The following is a 26,214-nucleotide window of genomic DNA, read 5'->3' on the forward strand; positions in this document are numbered from 1 at the left end:
AAGTATTAGTCTAAGGTAGTTGAATAACTACTTAGATGTCTGGAAATCTTCCATTCTCATAATGATATGGTGGAAATTTTTAATGGAGAGGTGCCAATTTCTTCATTTATCAAATATGATTCATATCCTTTGTATGAGCAACAAAAAATCCTTTATACAAATTCTTTGATATCCCATTTTGAGCAAAGCTTTCGCATATAAACAATTTATTGCAAACATCTCAAAAGGCTTTCTAAAGAAGAAGTTTTTCTCCTTAATTAGTTTCTAAGACGATCAAATAAAGAAACATATCCTTAAACCTTATGGCATCCACTACTAGTTATATGTATGATATTAATTGTTTTGATTTCTTTGTGTAGAAATCAGAGCCCTTGTCCATTAGGGTGCATCAAACTCCCAAAGGTTCATGTATTTTGTTACCCATTCATTCAAATGTGAAGTATTTATGCAAAAAAAAAAAAAAAAATCCAAATAGGACTTGGTCTATAGGAAAAACCAAGCACTAATATATTTTATTGAACCATTTAATACATAAAAAATCTCAGTTTTCTTGTTTTTTAACTAAAAATAGTCATGTTTGATATCAAATTAAAGTTAAATATTCAAAATAGCTTTGACAAAATGTAAAAATTAGAATCATTAAACATTATTTTAGTTCAAAAATTCATAATTACAAACATGATTATTTTTTTTATTCATAATTTCGTATATTTGGATTTTTTGTTCATTTTTTTACTACTTGCAAGACATTTTGATAGTGTTTTTATGTTGTAGAATCTTATCAAAATCCAGTGTGAGCTTCATTGGTCATTAACAGTATTGATATTGTTAATGATTAACTTTGGTTCCTGAAAATATTCTTCTTTTTTTTCTGCTATGTGTTGATATTTTTTTTTAAAAGTCTTATTTGGATTGAAGTGATTTTTTGTAAGCAAAGAATCCTGAAATGTATGTTTTAATGTATACATTGAATCGTAGCGGTGTATTGGAGTATATATCAATTTGTCTGGTTGTATGGCTAGTAAAGCATCTGCAAGTCTTTGGTAACTTTGTTGCTGAAAAGACACATTATTACCATTTCTGAAATTATATACCATAATTGCCTATCAAAAGCTTTCAAAGCAATGATTTCACCTGTTGAGCGAGACATTCTGGGGTCACTATCAGGAGAGATTTGCAAAACCTTGAGCATCAAAAGAACTACATATTGGATAACGTTTTATTATATTCTTCAATTTGTTTTTCTTTTCTATGTTCCTTACTTAACCTTATCCTGTCGACTGCAGCAAACGATTCTAATCTGTCAAACTTCATGGATAATTAAAAAAAACCATATTTTCTTCGTTATCCTTTATTTTCATTGCCTCTTGTGCCTATATATTGAATGAACTGTCGAGCCGCTAATGCTCTTATGTCCATTTTTTCAATAAATTATGAGTTGCATGACGAGACACTGGTATTTGACGTAAATTTTGATTAGCATTAAGAAGGTCGAGTATTCGTTTGCAGTAATGTTGGTTTGAGATCATAGGAATATTTGCTTTGTCATAAAAAGCTTTTATCCGAATAAGGACGGTGCAAGCTGATTTCCAATTGTGTTGCTAATTTTTTTTTCCTTTTCCAACCTCTTTCTGTATGTGCCACACACTACATTTCAGAGCCTGACTGCAGAATGTAAGGTGGATTCCTGGCAATGTACGATCTTCTATCTTAACAGCATTTCTTAAATCAAACATAGAACCTGTAGATCTATTCTTTTTAGGTTTCATTACAATAATTGAAAATATACTAAACCCATATCAAGATCTTAGAGCTTATTGTAAAATAATAGTTAGTAAATTAATATAAAATTAATTAGTGAAATAATTTGATGTATAGTGCATCAAATTAGATGCCCAGTTATTCATTTATTTTTTGAGCTTCAACAGGACTTTACAAACTATTCTCAAATATAAAATTGTATGATGTTGATTTTGAGATTGATTTTTTTCATATTATGTATATTTTTATATTATTCACGCAAAAACCTTTAATTTGATAGAAACATTACACGTTTTGAAATCTTGTATTTATTAAAGGCCTTAATAAAGTCTATAAGTCCCGATGGGCCTTATAGACCACCCCCGATTTGGCTCATTTTTTGCACAAACACACTGGCACAGAGCCTCACATTTGAGGGAGTAGGTAACAAAATCCACGGGCTTTTGATGGATTCTATTTTCCATTTGTAAGAACAAAAATGTTTTCTTGCCTTTTTTAAAAATCAGTTACAATCGAAGGTTTTGATTATTTTTTAAATCGATTTTTAGTATTTTTGTTTTACATAAAAAACAAATTAATTAATATTATTAATAAAAACCCTCCCTTTGATAAATAAGTTCCTTTACAACATATCTCCTTGTCAAACTGAGCCACTAGATGGAACCAGTTCAACTTTCAAAACAATCAGATTTTGATGATTCATTTTAAGATAATACTTTCCTATTGAACGTAAATATAGTGTAAAAGATTAAAGTTATGAGTAACTATCGCCTCCATTCATTTTTTAACCCCATTTACAATGGTGCTCGGACATGACATCAAAAGACAAACGTGGAAGAAAAAAACAGTGAACCATCAATTTTTATGAGGGTATTCTGACAGCAAAAAAAAAAAATATATATATATATGGAACAAAGAAAATGCAAGAACAAAGGAATCGGACGGTATGATGCAATTGCAACCAATTAATGTTCATATATGTATATTCTAAGCGAATATCCCTTATTCGCTACAAATATATATATAATTGTAGTATATTTTTACAACATTTTTAGTTGTTAATATATTCAAGAGAGGGGAGTGAAGCCTTGTAATGACTAGTTAGCCACATCAAAAAACAAGAAAAACTTTCAAAACATACTATCAGTAATCGATAATTGTCGTGCTCGCATACCAAACCAGCGATAAAATCAATCGGATAATAAAAGATGATATCTAACTCTATGTAATTAAAATCTATATTTCAAGAAAATATAAATTATACAGATTTGTTAAATGTTTATATTGGATATAATCCAATATGTTTTATCCAAATGTGCCAACGTAAGATATTGTCCAATCCTCAAGAAATGTTGTAAAGTGGTATTAAAGGTCAAGTCTCAACACCAGAACAAAGGCCGACCCTGAACTTTTTGAACAAAATTGGACAGAGTGATAATCCTAATTTCCATCCATCTATTATTTAATCGATACAAAATTGTTGACGAATGATTAAGAAACATTCACAGCTCCTTGTTTGAGTCAAATAGTCAATTCATTGTCATTCAAGGAAATTCAAGAAATGCTAAAGAAAATACGGAAAATAACGAGAACAATAAGGGAAATTAGATGGTGTTAATATATTTGAAATGTTTTAAAACAGTGATTCGCGAGGCTCCCATTAAGTCAGGGAGAAGGCAGACCGTGCCTATTGGAGGGATAAGGTTAATATTTATTTTGCTGTCAATATTTTATAATTTATTGAAAAGACAGCAGCCATTATCTAAAATGAAATTTAGTTGTCCAAAAAGTAGATTTTTGTCAATATTTGAAGTATATCTATTTTTAAATTAATGCCATGAATGAAATTAATGTTGTCCAGCCCTTTCTTTTATATACATATAAAAAATTACTCCAATAAATATGTCAACAAGTAAGTCCACACTCCTTCGAAGAGGAGGTACGTCCCCTCTCTTGTAAATGCACTTAAGATATAAATATAGTATTTGATATCTTCATATTATTTTATCATACACACTAAAAAAATTAAAACCACTTTCTTATAAAACACAACGTTACGAAATTGTATATAGCAAAGAGGCCATAAAGGTTTTGGCCATTATGTTGGTTGCACTTATTTTAATAAAAATAATTATTGACAGATTTTATATATCATCTGCTTTCACTTATTTTTTAACCAACAAAGAAAGGAAAAGAAAATGATTGTCAGTTTTATCATACCTGTAGTGTCCGTCATCTGAACACCGAGGCCCTCAATGCCACTGTCAGCCAGCATTGGGAGGGCATGACAGAGTGCTACATTTGCAGAGGGTGCTAGGCCTTCCACCGCCTGGAAGCCATCATTGGCGCTAAGGGCAGCTACATTAATGATTAAGAGAGCTCAAACACACATCTATTTATAGTATTAATTTTGTTGAAATTATATTGTTCATGAATAAATTATATCTCGTTTAAAATTCAAAGTGTTTAGATATTAATGAATCACTCGGTACTTACTTAACGCATTTGCAAAAAACTTTTCACAACGAAAGCATTTTCTTGCTATTTCCTCTTTATACCAAAATATCCGGGCTTTCTTCTATTTCCCAAGTTTTGTCTATAGATTTATTGGGAACCATATGTTGCAATGCCTTTTAGTAAATTCAACTAGACATTCAAGGAATGGAATATTTATTTTCGATTAATAGTAAATCGTTTTTTACGCTTAAAAAAAGACATGAAATCTCCGTTGAAATCACAAATAACATTCTTATGAAAATATTGGGAAAGGGATTTTTAAACAAATAAATTTATTCGTGTGTTGAATAGACTGTCCCGTTTTGGGGTTAATATTTTTTACAATGTTACTTCTCTTTATCTTTGATAAAACAGGGAAACTACAAATCATTGAACACATCTTAAACTCCTTAAATTATTAAACACAAGCTGTAGAATGGTTTTTACGGATAAACAAAAGAGTAATAAATATATAAAGCACATTTTTTGTACTCATAGCATCATATTTGTGATGGTACTTTGAGTAGTGGGAAAATATTAATCCCAAAAAAGTCTATTTTTAATCTTTTAATATACATATATAGGTTTTTACTATCGCTAACGGTAATTTGTCAAATGAATAAGGCAAAGAATATTTTTGTAGGGTTAATATGCTATTAACCCTACAAAAATATTCAATCGATGTAGATTGTTTGCTTACATGACCAATCTCGTCTTGCCGTTGCTTTCTTTTACGTCATAGGTAAATATGATTTTAATTTGTGACGTGTCATGTACAATATTTGTAAATAAATTGGGCTTTGGTGTAGATAGAAAGTAATTTTTAAATTTGATTATTCACGCTCTATAAATATTTAATGTCCTAATTTTGCAACATAAATTTACAAAATCCTTAACATCTTGCTTAACGTCATATTAATGTATTGTATACATACGACCATAAAAAGTATATGGAACGACAAAGTTTTACTTGAGGCGCTGTTATCACATGATTTACAGGGTGGAATACAAAAAATGGCGGCTAAAGCAGCAAAATATTCAGCCAGCAATAATTTTTTGATAGATCCGTTTATTTCTATGAAACTTAACAGAACTGAATATCTACTTAAACACTTTCAAAACTCAATAAAAGAACCCTTGCATCAATCACTAATGTTGTATGAGGCCTTATTTAGAACTGAGGACTGCAGACCCGTCCAGTTCAGTCTCAGTCTCAAATCAGGGCTAAAAGTAATGACATAAATCAACTGCATTTTTTCTTTTTTTTATTCTTCATATGTCATGTGACAGGTTATTCTATATGAAGCGTTGTCAGATTGAAATTTAGGTATTGGTCAATTAATTTTCCTCCAAAGCCCCAGGTACCCCAAAACATGTTTTACCAGTTCTGCACTTTCTCCTGGTATCTATACCAGTTATTTTGTTTGTCGCAGTACGGCCCACAGTTCAACCTCCAATTCCAAAGAGCTCTGCAATGTTCTTTTGAGGAATTTGGGTGCGAATAATATCATTTTCTTTTCAACAATTTAAACTTTTTTTTTAAGAAGGCATATATTTCATTTTTATAACTCAACCTTGTATCACTTGAAATAGGAACGTAAGCTTCTTGCATTTTCCATTTTTAATTCTGGTCTCTGTAATCTCAGCTATTGCTTGGGGAATTTATAACACGCGTTTTTTATTTCCTTTGTAATACAGTAAAAATTTTTAGTTTCTATATATAAATCAAAAAGTTCCTTTTTAACAGCTGACATGAAATCCTGCAATAACAGTGCCCTCAAACAATCTATATTTCTCTATTCAAATCCTATATTCGACTTAAATTCACTTATGCGACAAAGCATTATTAGTCGTCTGAAAACTCCATACTTGTTGTTACTCTCTTTCATTTGGGTTCCCGTTATTATTTTTTTCTTCATCTTTATTCTGCTATAACAACAAATAAAGAAGAGAAAACTAAATTAAAAGATTCCCTTTGATAATTTTTCATCTTTAATAAAAAAATGATTTTATTTGTATCTTCATAGGTGAGACATCTGCTTCACCTGAGAATAAACTTGATTCCAATGTAGATTTAGACCTGAATATCTTTGGGCAACGGATAATACTGAAAAATAAGAATTTAAAGGCGGATGATAATATTAGAATTCGCCAAAATGACTCCTTTGGCATTCTCAATGAGCCTTCACGAGAAAAAGGACTCCAATCCGTTCAAAAACATAAAGATCCTTTTCGACACATGATGGAAATGTTTCACAATGCCCTCAAATTTGTCAAAATTGACAATATTTTGACACATGAGGAAGATGTTTATGAAAAATATGAGAGGCCAAGGAGATTAGAGAATACAAGAACGATTCAGCAAGAAATTAATCCCGTGTTTAATCGGATTGGACTTAGGGATGAAAATGAAAAAGTAGATGTGAAAACGCCTCCCACCCCCACTACACGTCCACAGGTTGGACAGAAAAGAATACTCACGGGCACGAGAAGAAGAAAACCGAGCAAAATTCACAGAAAACCCCTAGTTGCAATTCAAATGTCAACGCCACCTATTCGCACTCTACCCCCACAGCATCATCGGTTCATCCAGCACTCAACAACTGTTAGTCCAGTCACAACTCCTCTTGCTGTAAAAATACTTCCAAGCTTTAAACCTCAAAATCTTCCATCCCGGCAAAGAATTAGAGTCAAAATCCCTAAAAATACATCCCTTCCCATTATTCGTCAATCCGTTCCTGATAACGTTTCGCCCACAAACAAACCTCAAATCCCTTCAAATCCTTTTATCAAGACCACAAATTATATACGACAACAAACAACACCTATTCTTTTTACTAAATCCCAAAAGACATCCCCTTCAAGGTTCATTTATCCGTCATCAACTTCAAGGCCATTCATTGGAATTCAGTCCATAGATACAAATCCTATATTCACAAACTCTGTCAAAACCTTGCCCTTATCCTCAGAATCTTTCCTCAGTTCTAAACTCCCTCGCCCCCTTTCTAATCTAAGGTCACAAAGCCAAGCTCCATCAAAGGGAAAAATAATTTCTTCAAAGCCATTTAATCAGTTTAAAAAGTTTAAAAAACTAGCTCGAAAATAAAATTACCTCATAAGTCAGCCATTAAAAGCCTTCCTTCGAAGACTAGAAACGTGGTTCATCATCTTCCAAGACATCCACTTCCTTCACCCCCACCGCCACTACTTCCTACTCCTCCAAGGATAAATGCCGATACTCCAAGCAAGCCATTCAAACCTTCGCCTAAGATTATTGAAGGAAATTTTGTTCCATCAACACAAGCATGGACAACTAGAACAGGAGCAACAAATAACAAGGTAACTTCGGGTCGAAGACCACCTGTTGTTCCTCGTGTGCCAATCATTCCTAAGACTCAAATCCCAAAGTTCATTAGTACAAATGGTATTTCCAATTCAGGTAAGTTATAGTAAAGTTTATTATAAGTTTAATTAGGAGGGAATTCCTTTGTAATTTAATGCACCTGGGAATAAAACAATTCAATCTAATTTTTGAAATTGTTTGAACAAAATTTATTAATCAACTCGGGGTACTACTCGGTATTACCCGGAGTCATTGGCGTCGGCTAAAAGACAAATTTTGCTTTAATAATATAGAAGCTAACTCCCAACAAATCGTCAGTGTTACTTTTCCTTTTTTCATGTGCACGCTTACAAGTAGATACACAATATCCATATCAATTCATATATGTTCCCTCTTCAAGAATGAAAGAATAATAATAAGAGTTAAAGAAAAACTGTCATAACTGACGAGTACTGTAGTCTCTAGAGCGCTCACTAATAAAAGCAAACAAAAGCAGTACTACCTCTATACACGCTCGATTCTACATGTAAGAATTCTGCAATTTTTCAGTAATACGACTATATCGTTATTTATTAGATCGAAAAATTGGATATGATTGGAAATTGGACATCAAGGAGCACTATATAGCGCCAGACCCTCAATACTACATACAAAACAAGAATATGTATAGAGATATGATATATTTTTAAACATCTACACATTATTTTTTACTCTCTAGATAGCTTTTAAGTTGAATCAATCTTACTTTTTAACGACAAGTGCCAGCCTAAAAAAATAGATGTTACAATAAAATTCAGTCAAATTGTATCAAGTCTTTGAATACTCAAATTGTATCTCTTTGTGTCATAATGAAATGATCGAATTCTCCTTAATGGAACATACTTTTAGATCGAATATAGCAAGATTTGATAATATGCTAAATACCCAGAAGTGCAACTTTGATTCAATTCAGAAAAAGATTGATATTCTTACTTTTTATGCAAACTAGAATACTTTATTCTAATATCATTGGTTTACACTGCAATTCATTAGTGCGTCCTAAAAAATAGCTACGTGTGTAGTCAAATTTATGTATCTGCTATCTAAAATTAATTGTTCAATGGTTTGCTTGAAGCTTAACATTATCTCGTGTATAGTGTTTCGGATTAAAAAGCTGGAGAGACACTGTCTAACAAGTGTTTTTGTTAATTGGGTATGAACGTTGACTAAAGTTGTAGGAAATAAATTGTATGTACAGGCATAATAGATATTATAACCGTCTTTAACTCTCAAACTATTCGAAAAAATAAGAAAATAAAAGATACAAAGGATGATGTTCATGAGCCTCATTGAATTATCTGTTTCTTAAATACCTAAATTAATAACTTAATTAATGAGACACTGAATTTGTCCACGTTTCTTTGGTATTGTCAAGAATTACTAGAAATACTTTTTTTCTACACAAGATCGAAATATGTGTCAAATTTCTCTTCGTGAAAGCCATTGTATAGTTCGTGATATGGGCCTACTCATTACCTAAAATGATATATCATTACATTACCTCATTGCAGATCTAATAAGGTGAACTGTGACATTGGTACATAAACTTCTCATTTATTTATTTTCTATAACATATAGAGCAATCTAACTAATTAATTATCATTAAATGTTTTTTTTTTCAGTCGTATGTGAAACAATACATGTACCTATGTATTAGTTTATTGCCTCCGTAAAGATTAAGAGTTTTTAACTTGCTTTTGGAGGCTCATACGTTTTTTGGATGTAACGATCACTTTATATAAAAACCTATATATATATATAAAATTCTTTGCAATTGATTGATAGATACTCAAATCAGGGGCATACTGTGCTCAACTACGGGGGTATCTTGACTCCTCCCCCACCCCTTAATATATTATTTGCTCTGAAAAAATAAAATGTCAGAAATGGAAATGTATTTTCTAAAAAAATGCTTTCCATATTTGAGTTGGGAAAATTGGATGGTCTTTCCTAAAAAAGGAATGTAATTTTGAGTCGAAAAAAATTGGCTGTCCCTAGAAAATTATGAAACAAAGATTCAACGGATCCCCCCGTCCCCCCTAGGGACGGTCCTGATAGGGTTTTGAATGTCCAAGGGTTTTAGGGTTTTTACATGGAATAATAGGGGTTACGTCATCCGCGGTCCAATGTTATCATAATATAATGTCACTGCAAGTACTGTTACTAATATCCAGAATGACCTACCAGTATGCTAAAAAAAGAAACCTAAAATTGACGTAGTAACTCGGGGAATTTGAAGAATATTTTGGAGAGGTGCAGCTTAGCTCCAATAACATCTTACTAGATTATCTACAAACAGCCATGAGACGAAGGAAATAAACACACACCCCACTCCATGTATAACAAAGGATATGAACAATTTACTTCGATGTTCAACTTCAATTATACTCTGAAACCCTTAGAGTATTGCTCTTATAAGTTCTCAAAAAATCATCTCTGTTACTCTTCGTCATTACCGAGTACATATTCAATTGGTTCCCATATACTTTGATGTTCCTTCTTCAAGAATGAAGTAATGATGGGACAAGCTTTTGAAAATAAAAATAAAATCTATCAGGTTGCAACTATAAATGTCTTGCACTCGTTCTAGGTCATATTTGACACAACTCTGCTAATATCTCACTAGTTTGAGTTGTAATAAATATGACCTTCATAAAATATTTTTCCCTAGGTGACCATCATAAAAGTGTTTTTTATTTTCCAAAACTGTTTTCGTTATTATTTCATTCTTAAGGTGAAAACATATAATTAAAATATTTGACGTTAGTTAGGTGTGCTCATGAAAGACGGTAAGTAATATTTACGATTGGTTGAGAATTTATGATTGTAAGTCTCTGAGTAAAATGGAGTAATTCCTGTCTATGTACTTACTTCATACGAAATGGAAGGTGTGTCAATTAACCATTTATAATATAAGCTCTATTAATCTTCTAACCAAAAATTTCCTACGTATTCATCAGTCTCTTTTGATTAAACTTTTGCTAAAAGTTATAATAGATTTAGATAAAAATATCTATTGTTTTTCCTATAGATGGCTTTAGTAATGTATATCTCACGTTGTATAAGTGTGATCAGTTACGCTGTATGACTTTAAAAGATAAGATTTCGTACTTAAAACACTTTTAACTGACAGTTTTGTGATTGTTTGACTCAATATTGCTGGGGTGGTCCTCAAAAATGGACACCAGCAAAGAGAAAAACGCCATATTTAACAATTTGTCTTCAATAAAGGCTAAAATGTAAGCAAGGTGGCTGAAAATGTGTTTATGGCCCTGATACTCCAACTGTCAATCATGCACAATTTTGCTTTCGTCGATTCCAGTTCTGGTAACTTTGATGTCGAAGATGCAAGGCCAATATGAGAAAATGTACATAAAAACATGGAAATTGTCGAGTTCAACCGTCATATAAAACAATCAAAACAGTGTTGTTTTAATTGCCAAGGGGATAAACATTAATGAAAAAAACAAACAAACTAAGAATAAAAAAATCCATTAAAATAATAGATTTTTTTTTACTACATCGATTACTTAAATCTCTTTTGTATTTTAACATATTTTATATTCTAGAGTGTGTTAAGGTAATGAAATAATATTTCCTTTGTTGTTGAGCGTTACTTTTTGAAATTGCTATAGATCTTCCCTAATATTTATGTCAATACAAACATTAAATCTATTTCAATGAAATTTATAACTTATCGTTATTAAATTTCACTCAACTGAATTAAAAGAATAAATATATATTTGTATTATTATGAGGAGGTGAACTACATAATTAGCAATACCTAGATATATACACATATATATTCTTTTAGAAAATACATTTCTATTTCTGACATTTCATTTTTTCAGAACAAATAATATATTAAGGGGTGGCGGAAGAGTCAAGATACTCCCGTAGTTGAGCACAGTATGCCCCTGATTTGAGGATTTATCAATCAATTGCAAAGAATTTTATATATTTTATACATATATATAAGTTTTTATATAAGACAACAAAGATAATAACTTTCAATTAATATTTAGTCAAAAGTAATTAACAAATATTGTTCATAACACTCCTAATCTAACTTTTCTCTTTAAAAAACAAACAAATAATAAGGCAGTAAATAGAAATACATTATTTTTAATCGATTTTTTCCCCCCAGTATTTTTTATCTCCTTTCCATTTAAATTATTGTTTATATGACGGTTGGATTTGAAAATTTCTCTGATTTGATGTGCATTTTTGATAATTTACCTTGCATGTTTGACATCAAAATTACTGGAAACAGAATATGCGGAACCAAAATTGTGTTTCATTGGCTGTTGCAATATCAGGCCCATAAACACTATTCACATTTTCAACTCTCTTGCTTGCTTTTTTTTTCTGCAGAATACCGTGTATGTTCTCTTTACTGGTGTACGTCTTTGACGACCCCTCAAACAATACTGATCCAAACAATCAGAAAAATGTTTAATACAGTTTCTTTAGTACAAAATCTTATATTTTTAACACCATCTAGTGTAAACAGATTGCACGTAAACACAGCTAGATACATATTACTAAAGCCATCTATTGGAAAAATAATGATTTTTTGACTACTACGCATAGTGTATGAGTTGGTTAAACTCATTGGTATTTTTTTCTGGTTAAGTAATAATTTACCTACTCTGGATTACTCACAGGTTACCTCACTTTCAGACATAGTACTTTTTTTTGTCAAACATAAACACGATGACTAGAGCGTTCGCTATTTTTTTAAGTTGACCAAATTCAAAATTATCAGTGATCATGAGATGTGTTTAGGTGTTGGTAATTACCTCCTCTTTTTTTTTCCTGTACCATCAAAAACCGTTACCCTCCATCATGTTAAAGTTCCAGTGTTCTGGAAGTACTTCAAAATTAGGTCAAATTAAAAACAGAAAAAAATCTTATTATAATTAAGGCATAATAAAAGAAAAACTTATTTCATAATTTTTTTTAATTTGTTACTAAGTTTTTGGAGTTTATTATTTAGTCGGTTTTGTAAGTAATAACTCATTTAGTAACTATTGACGGCATATAAATATATTTAAATAATTGTGGATTTTCTATTTATTCAGCTATTTATATCAATAAATAAAAATTCCGATTTGACCTTTTTGTCTTTTTTACGATCTTCTAAGATAATGTCAACTGGTTTGAATGAAACAAGGCACATATACGGAGAATTTGTCGATATGCAAAGCAGAAATTTGTCTTAAATAAAACTGATTTTTTCATTTCTTTCATCAGAGTTGCGTGATTTATTGAAAATAAAAATTGGTCGATCCGTGTTCGATGTGAAGGAATCTTTATATGAAGGAAAGTAGGACCATAGACATTTAAAACTATTATAACAAGTCTTTTATTGTTTATTTTTTATTGTATAATCTTAAAAGGGTAGAAGCAGTAATAATCTATCTTACATCTTGCACTGTTCCAGGATGTTAAAAAAAAAAAAAAAAAAAAAAATCAGGTAAATAATGTTGCCCCTTTTGTGCAATCTGACAAATCTAGACAAAGTACTATTGATCTCTGCTCAAACATTAATATAAATATTCATCTATGTCTGGTACACTTCTTTTGATAGACAAAAATGTTAAAGTGAACGTTTTACATGAACAATTTGAATTTTAAGACCTGTAAAAGGTTTTGGTCCTGTTGTTTTCGTTTCATAGTTTTCAAATATTTTTTAAAGTTAGTTTATTCATATGAAGCAAACAAATAAACAACATCAAAAACAAACGAATCACAGAAAACATATTATCAAGAGAAAAGACACAAAATTTCTTTTCAAGGTTGGAATCATTGAATATTAAATTATTGAGATTTGTTTACAATATTTGTAATGCTGCGAAGATTTAAGATTTCAAAGCACAATATAAGTTAGAAGGTATCCATTATCTATCCTTGTATGATTAAAACGTCCCATTTAATTAAAAATGTTAAATATTGTTCGCAAACTTCAATATTTATACACTTAAAAAAAAAAAAAAAAAGATACTGCATCTTCTTTCATGAATAAAACAATGTAGAAGCAATTTCTACAAATGTAACATCCTAACTTTCAATCAGTTTTCCTGCTCTGGCTTGAACCTATCTCATAGTCTTACACTGCTTTAATGACGGTTTTGATATTGAGGGGGACCTTATTGGAGTGACTGTGGATGATTACCATTAATAGGGCAAACAAATCCTACTACTGTGAATGTTTAGGTGTATTAAGTGTCTCTATTTCCACTCCCGAGGATTATGGTCCTGATCTTATGTTCAGGAATTCTAGACATTGTCGTTCGAGACTATTTCTCTGATTCTATGAGTACATAATGTTCCAAGATTCAGATATATTTTCCCTAAATTTCCTGGATAACACAGAAAATAATATTTTCTATTTGTAAGGAATAAAAAATTTCAGAAAAGTGATTGTACGTTTAAATTTTTTTAATATTTAAGACATCCTCAAATTGGCAGAGAAATAATCAAATAAATGAACTTCTCTTGTGACCAAAGCTGCAAATAACTTCACAGATTAATTTTTAGTCGGCATATAAAGATATTAGGATTTTCAAAAGTTACTAAATCAAGGGATCTCAGTAAAAAGGCAAAAATACTTAATTTATACCAATTTTTAAGTAATTACTTCGTTTTAAGGCTTTTGAATTAGGGATTTTGAAGAATCTCAATAATAACGATCATTTAAAAGTTCAAAAGTTGATGGATTCTAGGTATAAGATAAATTTAACTCTTTTTGTGTTAAAACATTGCTTAAATAAAGATTTAATTAATAACTAACAATGGAGTTGAATAGATATTTGCTTAACAAGGATAGTAATTAGAAAATACGTTGTCTTTCCTAATATTGTCTTATATGCGGATGAGTATTTTTAGAATGACAGGAAATATTTATGCAAAATGAATCTGCTTTTGCTTTCAAGACTCTCGATTTTTTAATAGCATAATTATAAAATAACTATTTTTTCTTCTTTCTCATTTTTCATAGGCGAAAAATATCGAAAAGGAAAGGGCCTGAATGATGATCAAAGAGTAACCAATAATAAAGATCTCTTAGAACTCTATTCCACACCTTCAAATTTTCAATGTACTAATCAGGAGTATCCTGGTTTATATGCAGATTTAGAAACAAACTGTCAAGTAAGTATAGGCATATATTACTTTTCATAATAATTAATCAATGGTTTTTTTTTTTAAAATGATAGACGTTCCACATGTGCCAAGTGGGAGGACGACAAAATACGTTTATATGCCCAGTGGGTACATTATTTGATCAGAGATACTTGGTTTGTAATTGGTCAAATCAAGTCAATTGCCGAAACTCCGTGGAATTTTACAATATTAATCGGAAAATCTACAAACCTACTTCTTAAAAATTGCCATGTTGAAAAGCTTTTTCCTGTTTTTCATGGAATACTAAATATTTCAAAAACGGAAAGTTTTTATTTTGTATCTCACGCAACCTTGTCAACCGATCCTTTCTAAAGGAGTTTTCATATTATGTTTTATGTTTTTAACTTATTGCTGTAAATTTATATATATACGTTTATGTATGAAGAAATAATTTCTAAAGTTATTAAACAGATGGAGGTATCCATTAACTACTATTTTAATACATTTTCTTTTATTTCATATTTCTAGTATTCAAATAATATCTACTAAGAGTCTATATATTTTGTATACATTGTAGAAAATTATTTTTTACAGCATATTTTGAATAAATGTCTATTTTTGTTTGTTTATAAATACTTTTTGTTGAAGAATCCGTTCGACTATGAGGGTCAGAGTATGTTTAAACATCAAATACATTATCTTTGTATTAACGAAAAACGAACTCTATCTCGTTTAAGTAATCAAACATATATACAAAAGTTATATAAGAGCAAAAGTTGAAATGATCCAACTACGACTCATTAAATGAGTAATTATAGAAAAAATCATGACTTGAGTATTAATGTTCCTCAGTTTGTGATTCGTGTTTGATGAAAATAACATGTACATAAAAATCCCTTAAGTTTCTATTGGTTATATTTCATATTCTTAGTAATAAGTGATACTCCAAATTCCCAATATATATTTTTGATTTGGGAAAAATGGATTAAAATGGCATTAACTCAATAACACAAAAAATTACATTCCATTTTGTTCTCAGCTGTCGATATTTCTAACAAAAAATTATCTTATTAGTGGGCAAATCTGAATGGCTCTTGTTAAGATGTGAACGATTTTTAACTAGTATTGAATAATAATCCCACAGTTGGGACGAATAGCCTAACTACTAAATGTTTTTGGGTCACTTTTCCTCTTCTTCTTATAGGAAAGATTGTGGGATACAATGAAGATGACGAAGTGTTAAGAATCCCTATAATTTTTTAGCCGGCCCGTTGTATTGTTTATTGTTTTTTTGAATTGGTAATCTGAAGAATGAATTTTCTTTTTTTTTTTTTTTGCAGTCGTCATTATTATTTAATTTCTGAGTAGTGTGTGCTCATAAAAAACGGGTGTAACCCTGAGGATTTGTTGCGGAGTTATAATTGTAAGTCCTTGTTGGACTCATAGGGGAATTGGGGATCGTCATCGGAGTAATTCTAGGAAATGTCTTTGTCTATTTCCTTTTCTCCTCCTTCACCTCTTGTAACAACTGATTGTAGTTGATCTAATGAAACGTGGTGAGCATTATTCTTTCTCTCATCCATTCTTCAAATTGTCAGGGTTATCAAGTTTATCTTTGGTTGTTTTTTTAACATAGCCAACGTACACAGGATTTTCATCTCTACCTATCGTGGTGTTACCTCTGTCAAATAAAAATGTAAATTGTATTTTATTTCAGGTGTCGAGCTTTTCCTCCCTCTTATAAGTGTTCTGAACATGCATTGGTGAAATTGGTTATTGTTAAGATTTGAACAATTCACGATGGTTATGGAATAATAATTCCATAGTTTGGAAGAATTCACTAACTATCCACTTTTTTCGGAGGAGAGGTTGTGAGATACTATAAAAGTCACTACGTTTTTATTCAAGAAGAAACTATATTCCAATGTTATTTGTAATAACTTATTAGAACTAAAGCGACTAATCTTTTTAATTAGAACCATCATCTAATCATAGGACAAACACATGAGATTTATAAAGTAACTCTCTCTTTTTCTTTATAGTGACGTCATTAGGCGCATTTATTTGGTTAAATGTAATACATACAAATTTCAAAAAATGTAGTCATTTAAATTTGTTTTTCCATTGATTCCTTCTCTAATAACGCTGTATCTTAAGTATTCTATTAGTATATATAGTTATATTCTTGTATTTGTTGTCCCAATGACATCATCAATATTGTTGGTAAATTTTCAGTCAAAATTGAAAATCGTTGCTGACTAACCATATTATACTAAGTAGTCCATTAAAATATGAAAACTGTAAATATTAAGCTTCAACAAGATATAGTTTATTAATTAACAATAGAACTTCAACAAAATTAATAATATAAATAGATGTGTGTCTGAGCTCTCTTAATTACTAGGATATCCACCCATAGGTGCAATGATGGCTTCTATGCGGTGGCTGTCGAAGATATGGCACCAGCTGCGGGCATCATGACACTTGGGGGACAAAAGTGTCATGTAGACTTCAACTTCAAAAGAACTCAAAATACTCATACAAATGAGGAGGTGTTTTTTTCTTCATTGCTGGTCTCTCCACCCTCAAAGTGCTCTTTCCACCACTTTTTGTATTAGCTCTCTGGACAGTCTGCTGTGTAAAACCCCGAGATCTCTTGCATAGGCCCTCATGGACTTGAAGGGATTGGCTCGGGTTGTCTTCTTTAACTCCTCTGGGTACAGTTTGGGCTTTTAGACAGAACCCTTCTTTCTTTCCACCTTTCATACTTGCTGACGGCGTAACCGGTGGTCTTGGAGACGCCCAGCATGCAAGAATGGAAATTCATCGATCACCTTCAAGTGTAATTTTCTCGACTTGTATGTAAGATAGAGATTCCAAGTTTGATTTGTTTTGTAACTAATTGTTTATCCTTTATTCATATGGAGATATGAATTAATTTCAATAACTCAACCTTCATTAATTATTTAATTTATTAAGTGTCCAGATTTTAATAAACCACCGGGTAATACATACAGTCAATAGGTGTGAGTTCTTTACAAATATGTTTAATATCACAAATTAAGAAATGACTAATTTTGAACTCCTAATTACAGAACTAGGGAATCGAGTTTCACTTAGTTCTGAGTGAACTGTGACTCCGGGTAGAACGATTAAATACTTTGAAAGTCTGGAATGATAAAACTCAAAGCTCTTTAACTATAAACATCCTTTATTTCAACTTAATTATTTAAGCATCTTTTTACTTTTTATATGATCGAATTCTAATATTTGTACTCACAACTAGGATTCAACTCCCTTTTAAATCCAATTAAACTACAACTACAGACTCAGTTTAAAAAAAGATAAATCGTCAACTCCTCCTAACTGTCATAAAAATCTTACTACATATTTACACAATTTTTTTAGAGCTTTGCAGCAACGAAATTCATAGTATTTTGGTAAGGTCATTCAGTAAAACTTAAGCCTCACTTTTTAATTAAATATAACTTTACCAACACAAAACATTATTATTTTTTTAAAAGGAAAAACCTATAATTTAACAAAATAACATCTGAAACTGAGAATACTTTCAATCAGCCTAATTGCTCTTCTGAGTGATTAAAAGTAATTGACACAAATAAGGAAGGGAAAATAAGTCTCGTATAATGAATGGAAGTAGGAATATCGTTTTCAATTGAAGAGACTCCCAGGAGAGGTATGAGGATCATTAGATTGAAGAAATCAAACAGAATTTGAAGAAATATATACATATTCATAGTAATGTATATAGTGTGTACTAGTAAGCAAGACTGCTGCTAGGTTGATGTTGTCGTTTTGGGGGGGGTTAAATATATCCCCTCCTAAAAAAAATTGAAGTACTGCCTTAATAAATAATTTCAATGAACTTTTTTGAAAAAGGTTTAGCCATTTTCAGGATCCTTTTGCTGAGTCCTTTTAATAAACTACAAAGAATATTTTACTTTTGAAAGGGCCTTGCAAATTGGTTTACAATTTTTTTAACTTTTTGTTAGTGACCTAGGATTTTCTGTATCCCAAATGGTATATACTGCCTCTTAATTCGTTTAAGTTACAATTTATCGCTAGAACTTTTTAGTAAGCTAATGAAAGACACAGTGAAAATATACACCACTCTTTTTTGTTTGAATAAAGCTGGTGCTAGGAATCACTTTTTGTAAATTTTAAATTAAGTTTTGTTAATTAATTAATTTAACATTTATTGTTGGGGGGATTTTACCCCAGTTCAGTAGCTCCATTTAAAAAAGTTGTAGTCTAACTAATCCAAAAATATCCCACTTTTAACGACTCTACCAATCCATGGGATCCTCGCCATTTGTACAAATTGCAACTTACAGTAATAAGATTTATATTAATAAAAAAATGTTTTTCTGTCTGTTTGTCTGTGTTACCACTCATCTTTGAGTGTGCATTTTTTTTCTTAGAACTACCTGACTACTTGATCTAAGAACTAATAATGTTTGTAGCAACGAGTAGTTGCAGCTAAAGCTCAATGCGTCAAATTAAAAGAGAAAAGAGAAGTACTTATCTATATACCTAATATAAGCAAATTGTATCTGTATTTTCGTCTTTTTGTCGACGCCTAATAACTCCGAGCAATTATGGGTACTTCATTTAGTATACAATAATTATAATGAGGATAAAGCAAGGATTGAATTTCCATTAGATGGCCAATATATAAATGATGTAATTTTGATTCTTTAAAAATATGAAACTACTAATTAATTTAGATTCTGTAATAATATATGTATTTAGATTTTTTTTTCAAATTAAAAAAAAATACGAAGTGATGTTTGAAAAGTCCATGCAATATCCGAGTGAATGGACTACTGGCGCGTATTGAGGTTATGTTTAGTAGTAGCATCTCTTGGAAGAACTCACACCAAGTCTCAGCCAGATCGATCTATCTCTTCCTGTTTGGAATTCGTTGGAATCGAGGAAGTGGAGTGATTTTCAAAGAATGGACGAAAAATAAATTCGTTTGTTAATTAAACATTACTTTAGGAAAGGCAAAACGCTTCAAGAGACTAAAAATAAGCTTGATAAACATTAATGGGACTCTGCATCTTTAATTAGAACAGTTTACAAGTTGTTTCAAAAAAATTCGGAGAGGCCAAATGGGCACATGTGACGCTAAACGTTCTGAACGCCTTCTTGAGGTTACTACTCCAGAAATAATTGATAAAATCTATGATATGGTGATGAAGGACAGAACCCTTCTTACTAACACAACTGCTGATCTGTGAGCTGGTACATTGTCGTAACGTAAAATGATTTTTTTTTGTGGGCCAATCGTGGGCGTTTTTCTTGCAGCTCGGTTTTAAAATGGTCCAATAACGATGAATAATATGGACCTGTAATAGTTTTACCCTTTTCCATATAGTCGATGAAGAGTATTCCTTACGGATCCCAAAGACAGTTTATATAATCTTTCCGATCAATTCCTATATTCAAACGAATACCACTCCTCTTTTCATAACGATTTTCTTCACCAAGACAAAAAATCCGTTACTGGGGTGGGGTGGGGGACTAGAGGCCATGTGGACGTTCCTGACGTAGGACTCAGAGTAGAGTTGACGATCGACATTGGAGTAATTTTTGTCTGTGTCCGTGTGTATTTCATTCTCCCTCTCTCCCCTTCGTCACAGCTGTTATAGCAAATCTAATGAAAATTCATGTCAGCTAAGCTGCTTTCCTCTGAAACATTTTTCAAAATATTAGGGTTACCTTGTTAATTCTCGGTATCTATTTATTTTACTTTAATGAAAATGCTTACGATTTACAACTCTAGTTGTATGCAATTTGACAGAATCCATATTATATTATTCTTAAACTTATTAGTAAGCATTTCCATTGCATAATGACCGGATGATATGATGTGTGATTCATTTGCCCGATCATGGAATGTGTGTACGTAGACGGAAAGGGGTCTAACAAGGTATGTACACTAGGGGGAGTGAGTAAGTGCAATGAGTCTTCAACAGCATTCGTCTGTAATTCTTCATTGAGTTACACCTTTCTCTGTTAACCTCTTTCTCTACGCCGTACATAGTTACCTCATAAAAAGTAGCAAGTTAGTCTAATAGCAATAATAATAACAATTCATAAATAATGAAATGTATTTTAAAAAAATATAATTAAGTGTCTCTTGGGATTTATTTATAATATGCAAGTCGAAGAAATTGAAGGTGTATATTAGACTGTCCCGTTTTCGAATTGATATTGATCTCTTCTTGCGCAAATACCTTTTCTGCTGGAGACGATCAAAAAATTGATTTTGGCAAAGTTGCAAGACTCTCAGGTCATCTTTGGCGTGGTACATGTCATTTTAACTTATTTTTAAATGTTATTTTTGGGTCAAAATTGATACAAGAGGGAAACTGCAAATAATTTAGAAACACATCCTAAACCCTTTGAATGATTAAAAATAAGCCTCACTATATTTTAACTGATAAACCAAATACTAAAAAATATACATATAAAGTCCAATTTTTGGCTTATAGCATCATATTGGGAACGGTGGTATAAGAGGCCTAAAAATGGCAAATTTATACCCAAAATACCAATTATTCTAACGAAAATGGCCTAAGAAGCCTCAAACTTTGTCATAATAAGTTTTTCTATTGTCCCTAAAAAAATATATTTGTTCTGGAAGAGAAAACTATTAAACCCAAAATGGAACAGTTTAATATAGGTTCATGATATGCAAATATCCCGTGATCCCGGGATTTAAAACATAGAAAAAATTTATGAAAAATCCAACATATAATTATTTCATTATTCATATGTCAGATATATGATTTTTAAACTATGCCATATCGCTAAAAACGTTCCGAATTTGGATTATAATATGTGCCGCCTTTGAAGCAGTATGAGATGTGACAGTTTAAATGTCTTATGTTTGTAATTAAAAAAAAATTAGATATGGACAAGTTGACTTTTAGCTCACAGATCGGCCAGATTATTTCCAGAGGAGGGGAAAAGTCCTTATACTCCAATTCCAGTAACCAGTCTTTAATCACAGTATCACTGTAGTATTTTCATTGAGTTCCGTTCAAGTCCTTTGAATATTTATATGGAATGCAGTTAGAACCCTCGGGCTTATTTTGATCTCATTTGCACAATTATAATATAGGAGCGACTGTTTTGAGGCTTTGTAGAGCTCCGTATAAACGAGCTTTCGAGTACGAGTCGTCGTTGCCAGTCTTAGCTATCAGGTCTATGCCTATTCGCGAATGTGACATCAAGTCGAGCCGCAGTAGGACCTCAAGTTTTCTAATCTCACTGTCTTACTCAATTATATGACTCTATCCCCAGGTTCACCTAAATTAGCTCTTTCATGACTTACTACTTAAGTTGGTTTTTTTTGTAGCTGGTCTAATCGGGTATAGGTATTCAAAATAGACTAGCTTAAAATATATTCTTTCTTCTTTAAATATAAAAAGAGATAGCTTAAGTACTTACACAGTATTTAAAATTTACTAAAGGGATCCCAAAATCTAAAAAAATGTTTCCCAGGAAATGAGATTCCCAAGTATGATGTAGGTATGTATTTGTGATTTAGGTTTCCATTGTACATTCATAATAATATTTTTTTAAATTAATTATTTTTCTAAAAAAATAATTAAACAATGATGAATATTTTAATTATTTTTTCTTTCACAAAAAAGTGAAGCCTTTATGATCGTCATGGGAGGTTCTTTAAAAAAAAAAAAATAATGATTTGACTCTTAATTTAGCAAACTCATTAGCGATCGGAATATGAAAATGAAGGTGATGAATGTCGATAAATCAAAATATATATCAATTAATATGTAAAGAAAAATACATTTCTCAACATTGTTATCATAAATCATTAATAATATATTAATAGAAATAATTGTTCGGCAAATCCATTAAGTGCCATCATTTCTCTTTCATTTTACTTTGTTCAGCTGATGTTCGCCATCTTTACTTTATTTACCAATATTATATTCTAAAAAAAATCAAATATTTGGGCCGTCAATACTAAAATACAAATACAAGCTAAAATGATGGATAACGTTTGTAGTCTTCAAGAAATAATTATCATCCATTTAAATCAACAAATTTTGATGATTAATTATTTGGACGTGTTATAAATAAATTGTCACAATTAAAAAATTAGAATTTGATAGATCTATTTGAAAGGGACCATGTCAAGGCCAAATGATGTCTCATAATTCGAATAAAGTTTTTGGACTATAGATAAGAACTCCTCCTCTTTTGAATTTCAATTCAACATATCCCAAAATGTTGAATATAAAGTTTACAATTGACCGAAATATTCTAAGGCATTTTTTGTAAATATCTGTTTTTTCTCCAAAAATACAATTTTTATGAGTTTTAATGAATAATTGTTTTATTACGAAAAATTTGATGTATGAATTTTTTTTAATAAATTTTTTTTGGGAATTTGTGAATGTATTTTTTTTTTTTCCAAAATTTTTAAAATTTGCTTTGTTTTCTTTCAAAAAAATTCCATAAACATATATAATTTTGCGAGCGTCTCTACTGACGCATATAAAACTAAACAGATATTGGAACCGATATTTGCAGTTCCTAATAATAAAAAGGACCCACCGTTGACAAAAAATATCTCAATTTTCTTACCCCTCCTATACAAAATTGTCTTTGATAAAAAAGCAAAAATAAAAAAAAAGTCATCAAATCTTTAGGACAGCCCCCACCCCAATAAATAATTCTACAGACACCCCTATAAGTGCATTTCAATTGCTCGAATACATTTTTGGTTTTATATTTTTAGTCGAAAAGTACCAAAATACCAATAGCCATTGCTAACAGAACCGGTTCAAAAATATTGGTATGGTGACATCCCTAGTACTTGAGCATTTCTCAATTTCCTTGATTTTTATTCAAGACTATTTTTGTGTTAAATATTCTATCTATTTAACTGCATACTGATGCACAGGGTGGGGAGTTTAAATCCTAAAAATTTAAGGATGTTTACTCTTTACTACAATTTATATGCCAAAAAAATTTCAGCAATTCACAAATATTTTACTCTTGCACGTAGGGCTCAATTGTGAAGTCAATCCCTCTAACTAACAGCTTCTATCTGGGCCCTAAAACTGGCCCAGGCCCTGATGAAGGATTCATTGTCCATATTGGACATTGCCTTGAGTAAGCCTTCGTCAGTGTTATGTGCACGTGTCTTGGACTCTATCTCTAAGACGCTCCACATCAGGCTTCAGATCCAGCAAGCTAGGAGGCCACATTTCCTTTGCCTCAAACATAAAGGTCTTAAAATATTGGTTTTACGAATTAAACTCGTTTCCAATTACTTGATTGTGACAAACCACACCAATTGAAAATTCTAGCCTGACATTTGACCTGTTAACATCAATTTAAGTTATCTAGCATCATTATCTATTGAGTTATTTGCGTCTCTGGGCGTACACCCCGAATGGAGACACGTGTATTCGCAGAAACCCTAAAGAATTTTCTATTTGTTTCATACAGTTTTGCCGGCTGAATCTGATGAACATACTTTCATGGGCATAGATCTCTGAGTTGCCAGAGACTATATTGAGGCTTAAACTTGTTCCGGATTTAAAATCCCTAGAATCTATATAGTACTATGACTGATCCAATAATAGGGAGGTTTGTTTAATTCTAACCATAATCTCGATCACCTGAGTATCTATATTGTACATATGTACGAACCAAACTCCCCTCAAAAGTAATACGAAACAAAATGATCATGAGATCAAATAGATATTTAAATAAATATGAGCTTTATCTGTTCCTTTGTACATATTGTATTGTATCCCTGATCATCATATGATTTATTGAATTCTTGATCCCCCGCTCTTTTCCCAATTCTTATCTCCAAATGGATTAAGTGGATGATGATATCGCAACAACTTCTTCACATATGTTTTATTTTATATATTATCTTATATTATATTGGTTCTTGTATATTAGGGTGTCAAAAATTTATCAAATTTAATGAATTAGTCCCAACTTTTTTTTATGGCTTCCTATTGGTATAAATAAGAAAATTATATTCTCGAAAACTTTTTTAACTCATATGCAACTTGATGTTATCCATTTTTCATTTTTTCATCCATTTAACTTTTAATACAGAGATCTATTGGGCAAGTTACGTTTACAAGGGGAAATTGCTTCTTTTATATGGTAATTTAGTCTATGTTGACCATATTTCTGAAATAAAAATCAGGGAAAATAATTAAATATCATTATTATGAAATAAAAACAGGGACAAGTAGTTGTCACCTGTAGATCGTTGTTGTTGACACTGTTGTATCTGTACGCCATAAAAAAATTTCACTGGTGATGCGTTAAATGGTTAGCCCAATAACTTGTGTTTGAGTTTGCCATCATTTTTCCTCATTCAGTATCAAAATTGAACAAATTGAGAACGTCCGGTCAACATAACATTATCTCCAATAAACCCCTCAGTGCTAAGGGAGAAACCCCTTGCCCCAATAAATTTTCGTTCAAACAAGGCACAAACCTATAACGAGCCAGTACCCTCTACTTTTCAAAGATAATAATATTTATTTTTATAAATCTTAGTTATTGAATAAGCACGACCATTGTTGAATATACATTATAGAATTTATTATATGTACAACATATGGAATGATAAGTTCAACATAACTTAAAGATTGATCCATGTTAATACTTGCTCATGTAAACTCGGTTCCAAGAGTATATTTTGGAATTTGAATCTGTTTGTGCTTGTTTCAATTATAGATAAATAAGTGTGAGTCTTGCAGAAAAAACGTAGCTATTGCATGTAAGAATTACATTTTATCATACTTTCAAAGGTCAAAAAACCATAAACAATTTTGAATAAAAATCCAACAACGACCCCCCTCCAAAAAAAAAAAATATATATATAATCATGCAAATGCCCTTGAGGTCTGTATTATTGAAAACATTTCGAAAATTATCATGTAATGTATGCAATATATTTGATTTCATTAGATGGATTTTCCTATAAAATGTATTGAATAAACTCAGTATTAAATCATTTTTGCTTAATACGGAAACAATATTTCTTTCTTGGCCCCCAAATACTTTTTGAGACATTCCATGGGCCCTGTTGAATAGTTATAATTCATATTCACACTGCGAAGGTAAGATGTTTTAACCATACTATTGTTTTAAATCAGTTTAAGTTGTTTAATTTTGGTTAACATGAAAGATGTTTAATTTTAAAGCATCATAACTATCATATTTTTGAAATGTATGTTTCTAAAATTATAAAAATGAATAAGAGGAGATAAGATGGGGAAATGACTTGCACCGAGAAGAAAATGTATATAAATTTTTTTTAAAACATTATTATATATACCAATAGGCAGGCTATTAAATTAGATAAATTTTTGGACACCCTGATTGTATATTAAATTAAGCCG

General features: G+C 31.0%; 1 protein-coding gene across 2 annotated transcripts in view; it reads left to right on the top strand.

The window, feature by feature from the left end:
- Positions 1–15,400, top strand: part of LOC121113523 (uncharacterized) — an 85,556-nt gene extending 70,156 nt beyond the window's left edge. Inside the window, exons 3-5 of one of the 2 annotated variants that reach the window (XM_040707318.2) lie at positions 6,285–7,696; positions 14,643–14,794; positions 14,860–15,400. In XM_040707318.2, coding sequence (XP_040563252.1) covers positions 6,285–7,363 — 1,079 coding nt within the window. In that variant the 3' untranslated portion in view covers positions 7,364–7,696; positions 14,643–14,794; positions 14,860–15,400. Of the gene's footprint in view, positions 1–6,284; positions 7,697–14,642; positions 14,795–14,859 lie in introns of those variants that run through there. The other variant, XM_071886725.1, reaches the window with a different exon arrangement.
- Positions 15,401–26,214: the final 10,814 nt, after the last annotated feature.

Source organism: Lepeophtheirus salmonis, chromosome 2 (genome assembly GCF_016086655.4).
Source record: "Lepeophtheirus salmonis chromosome 2, UVic_Lsal_1.4, whole genome shotgun sequence".
In the NCBI taxonomy this organism is placed as follows: Eukaryota; Metazoa; Arthropoda; class Copepoda; order Siphonostomatoida; family Caligidae; genus Lepeophtheirus; species Lepeophtheirus salmonis.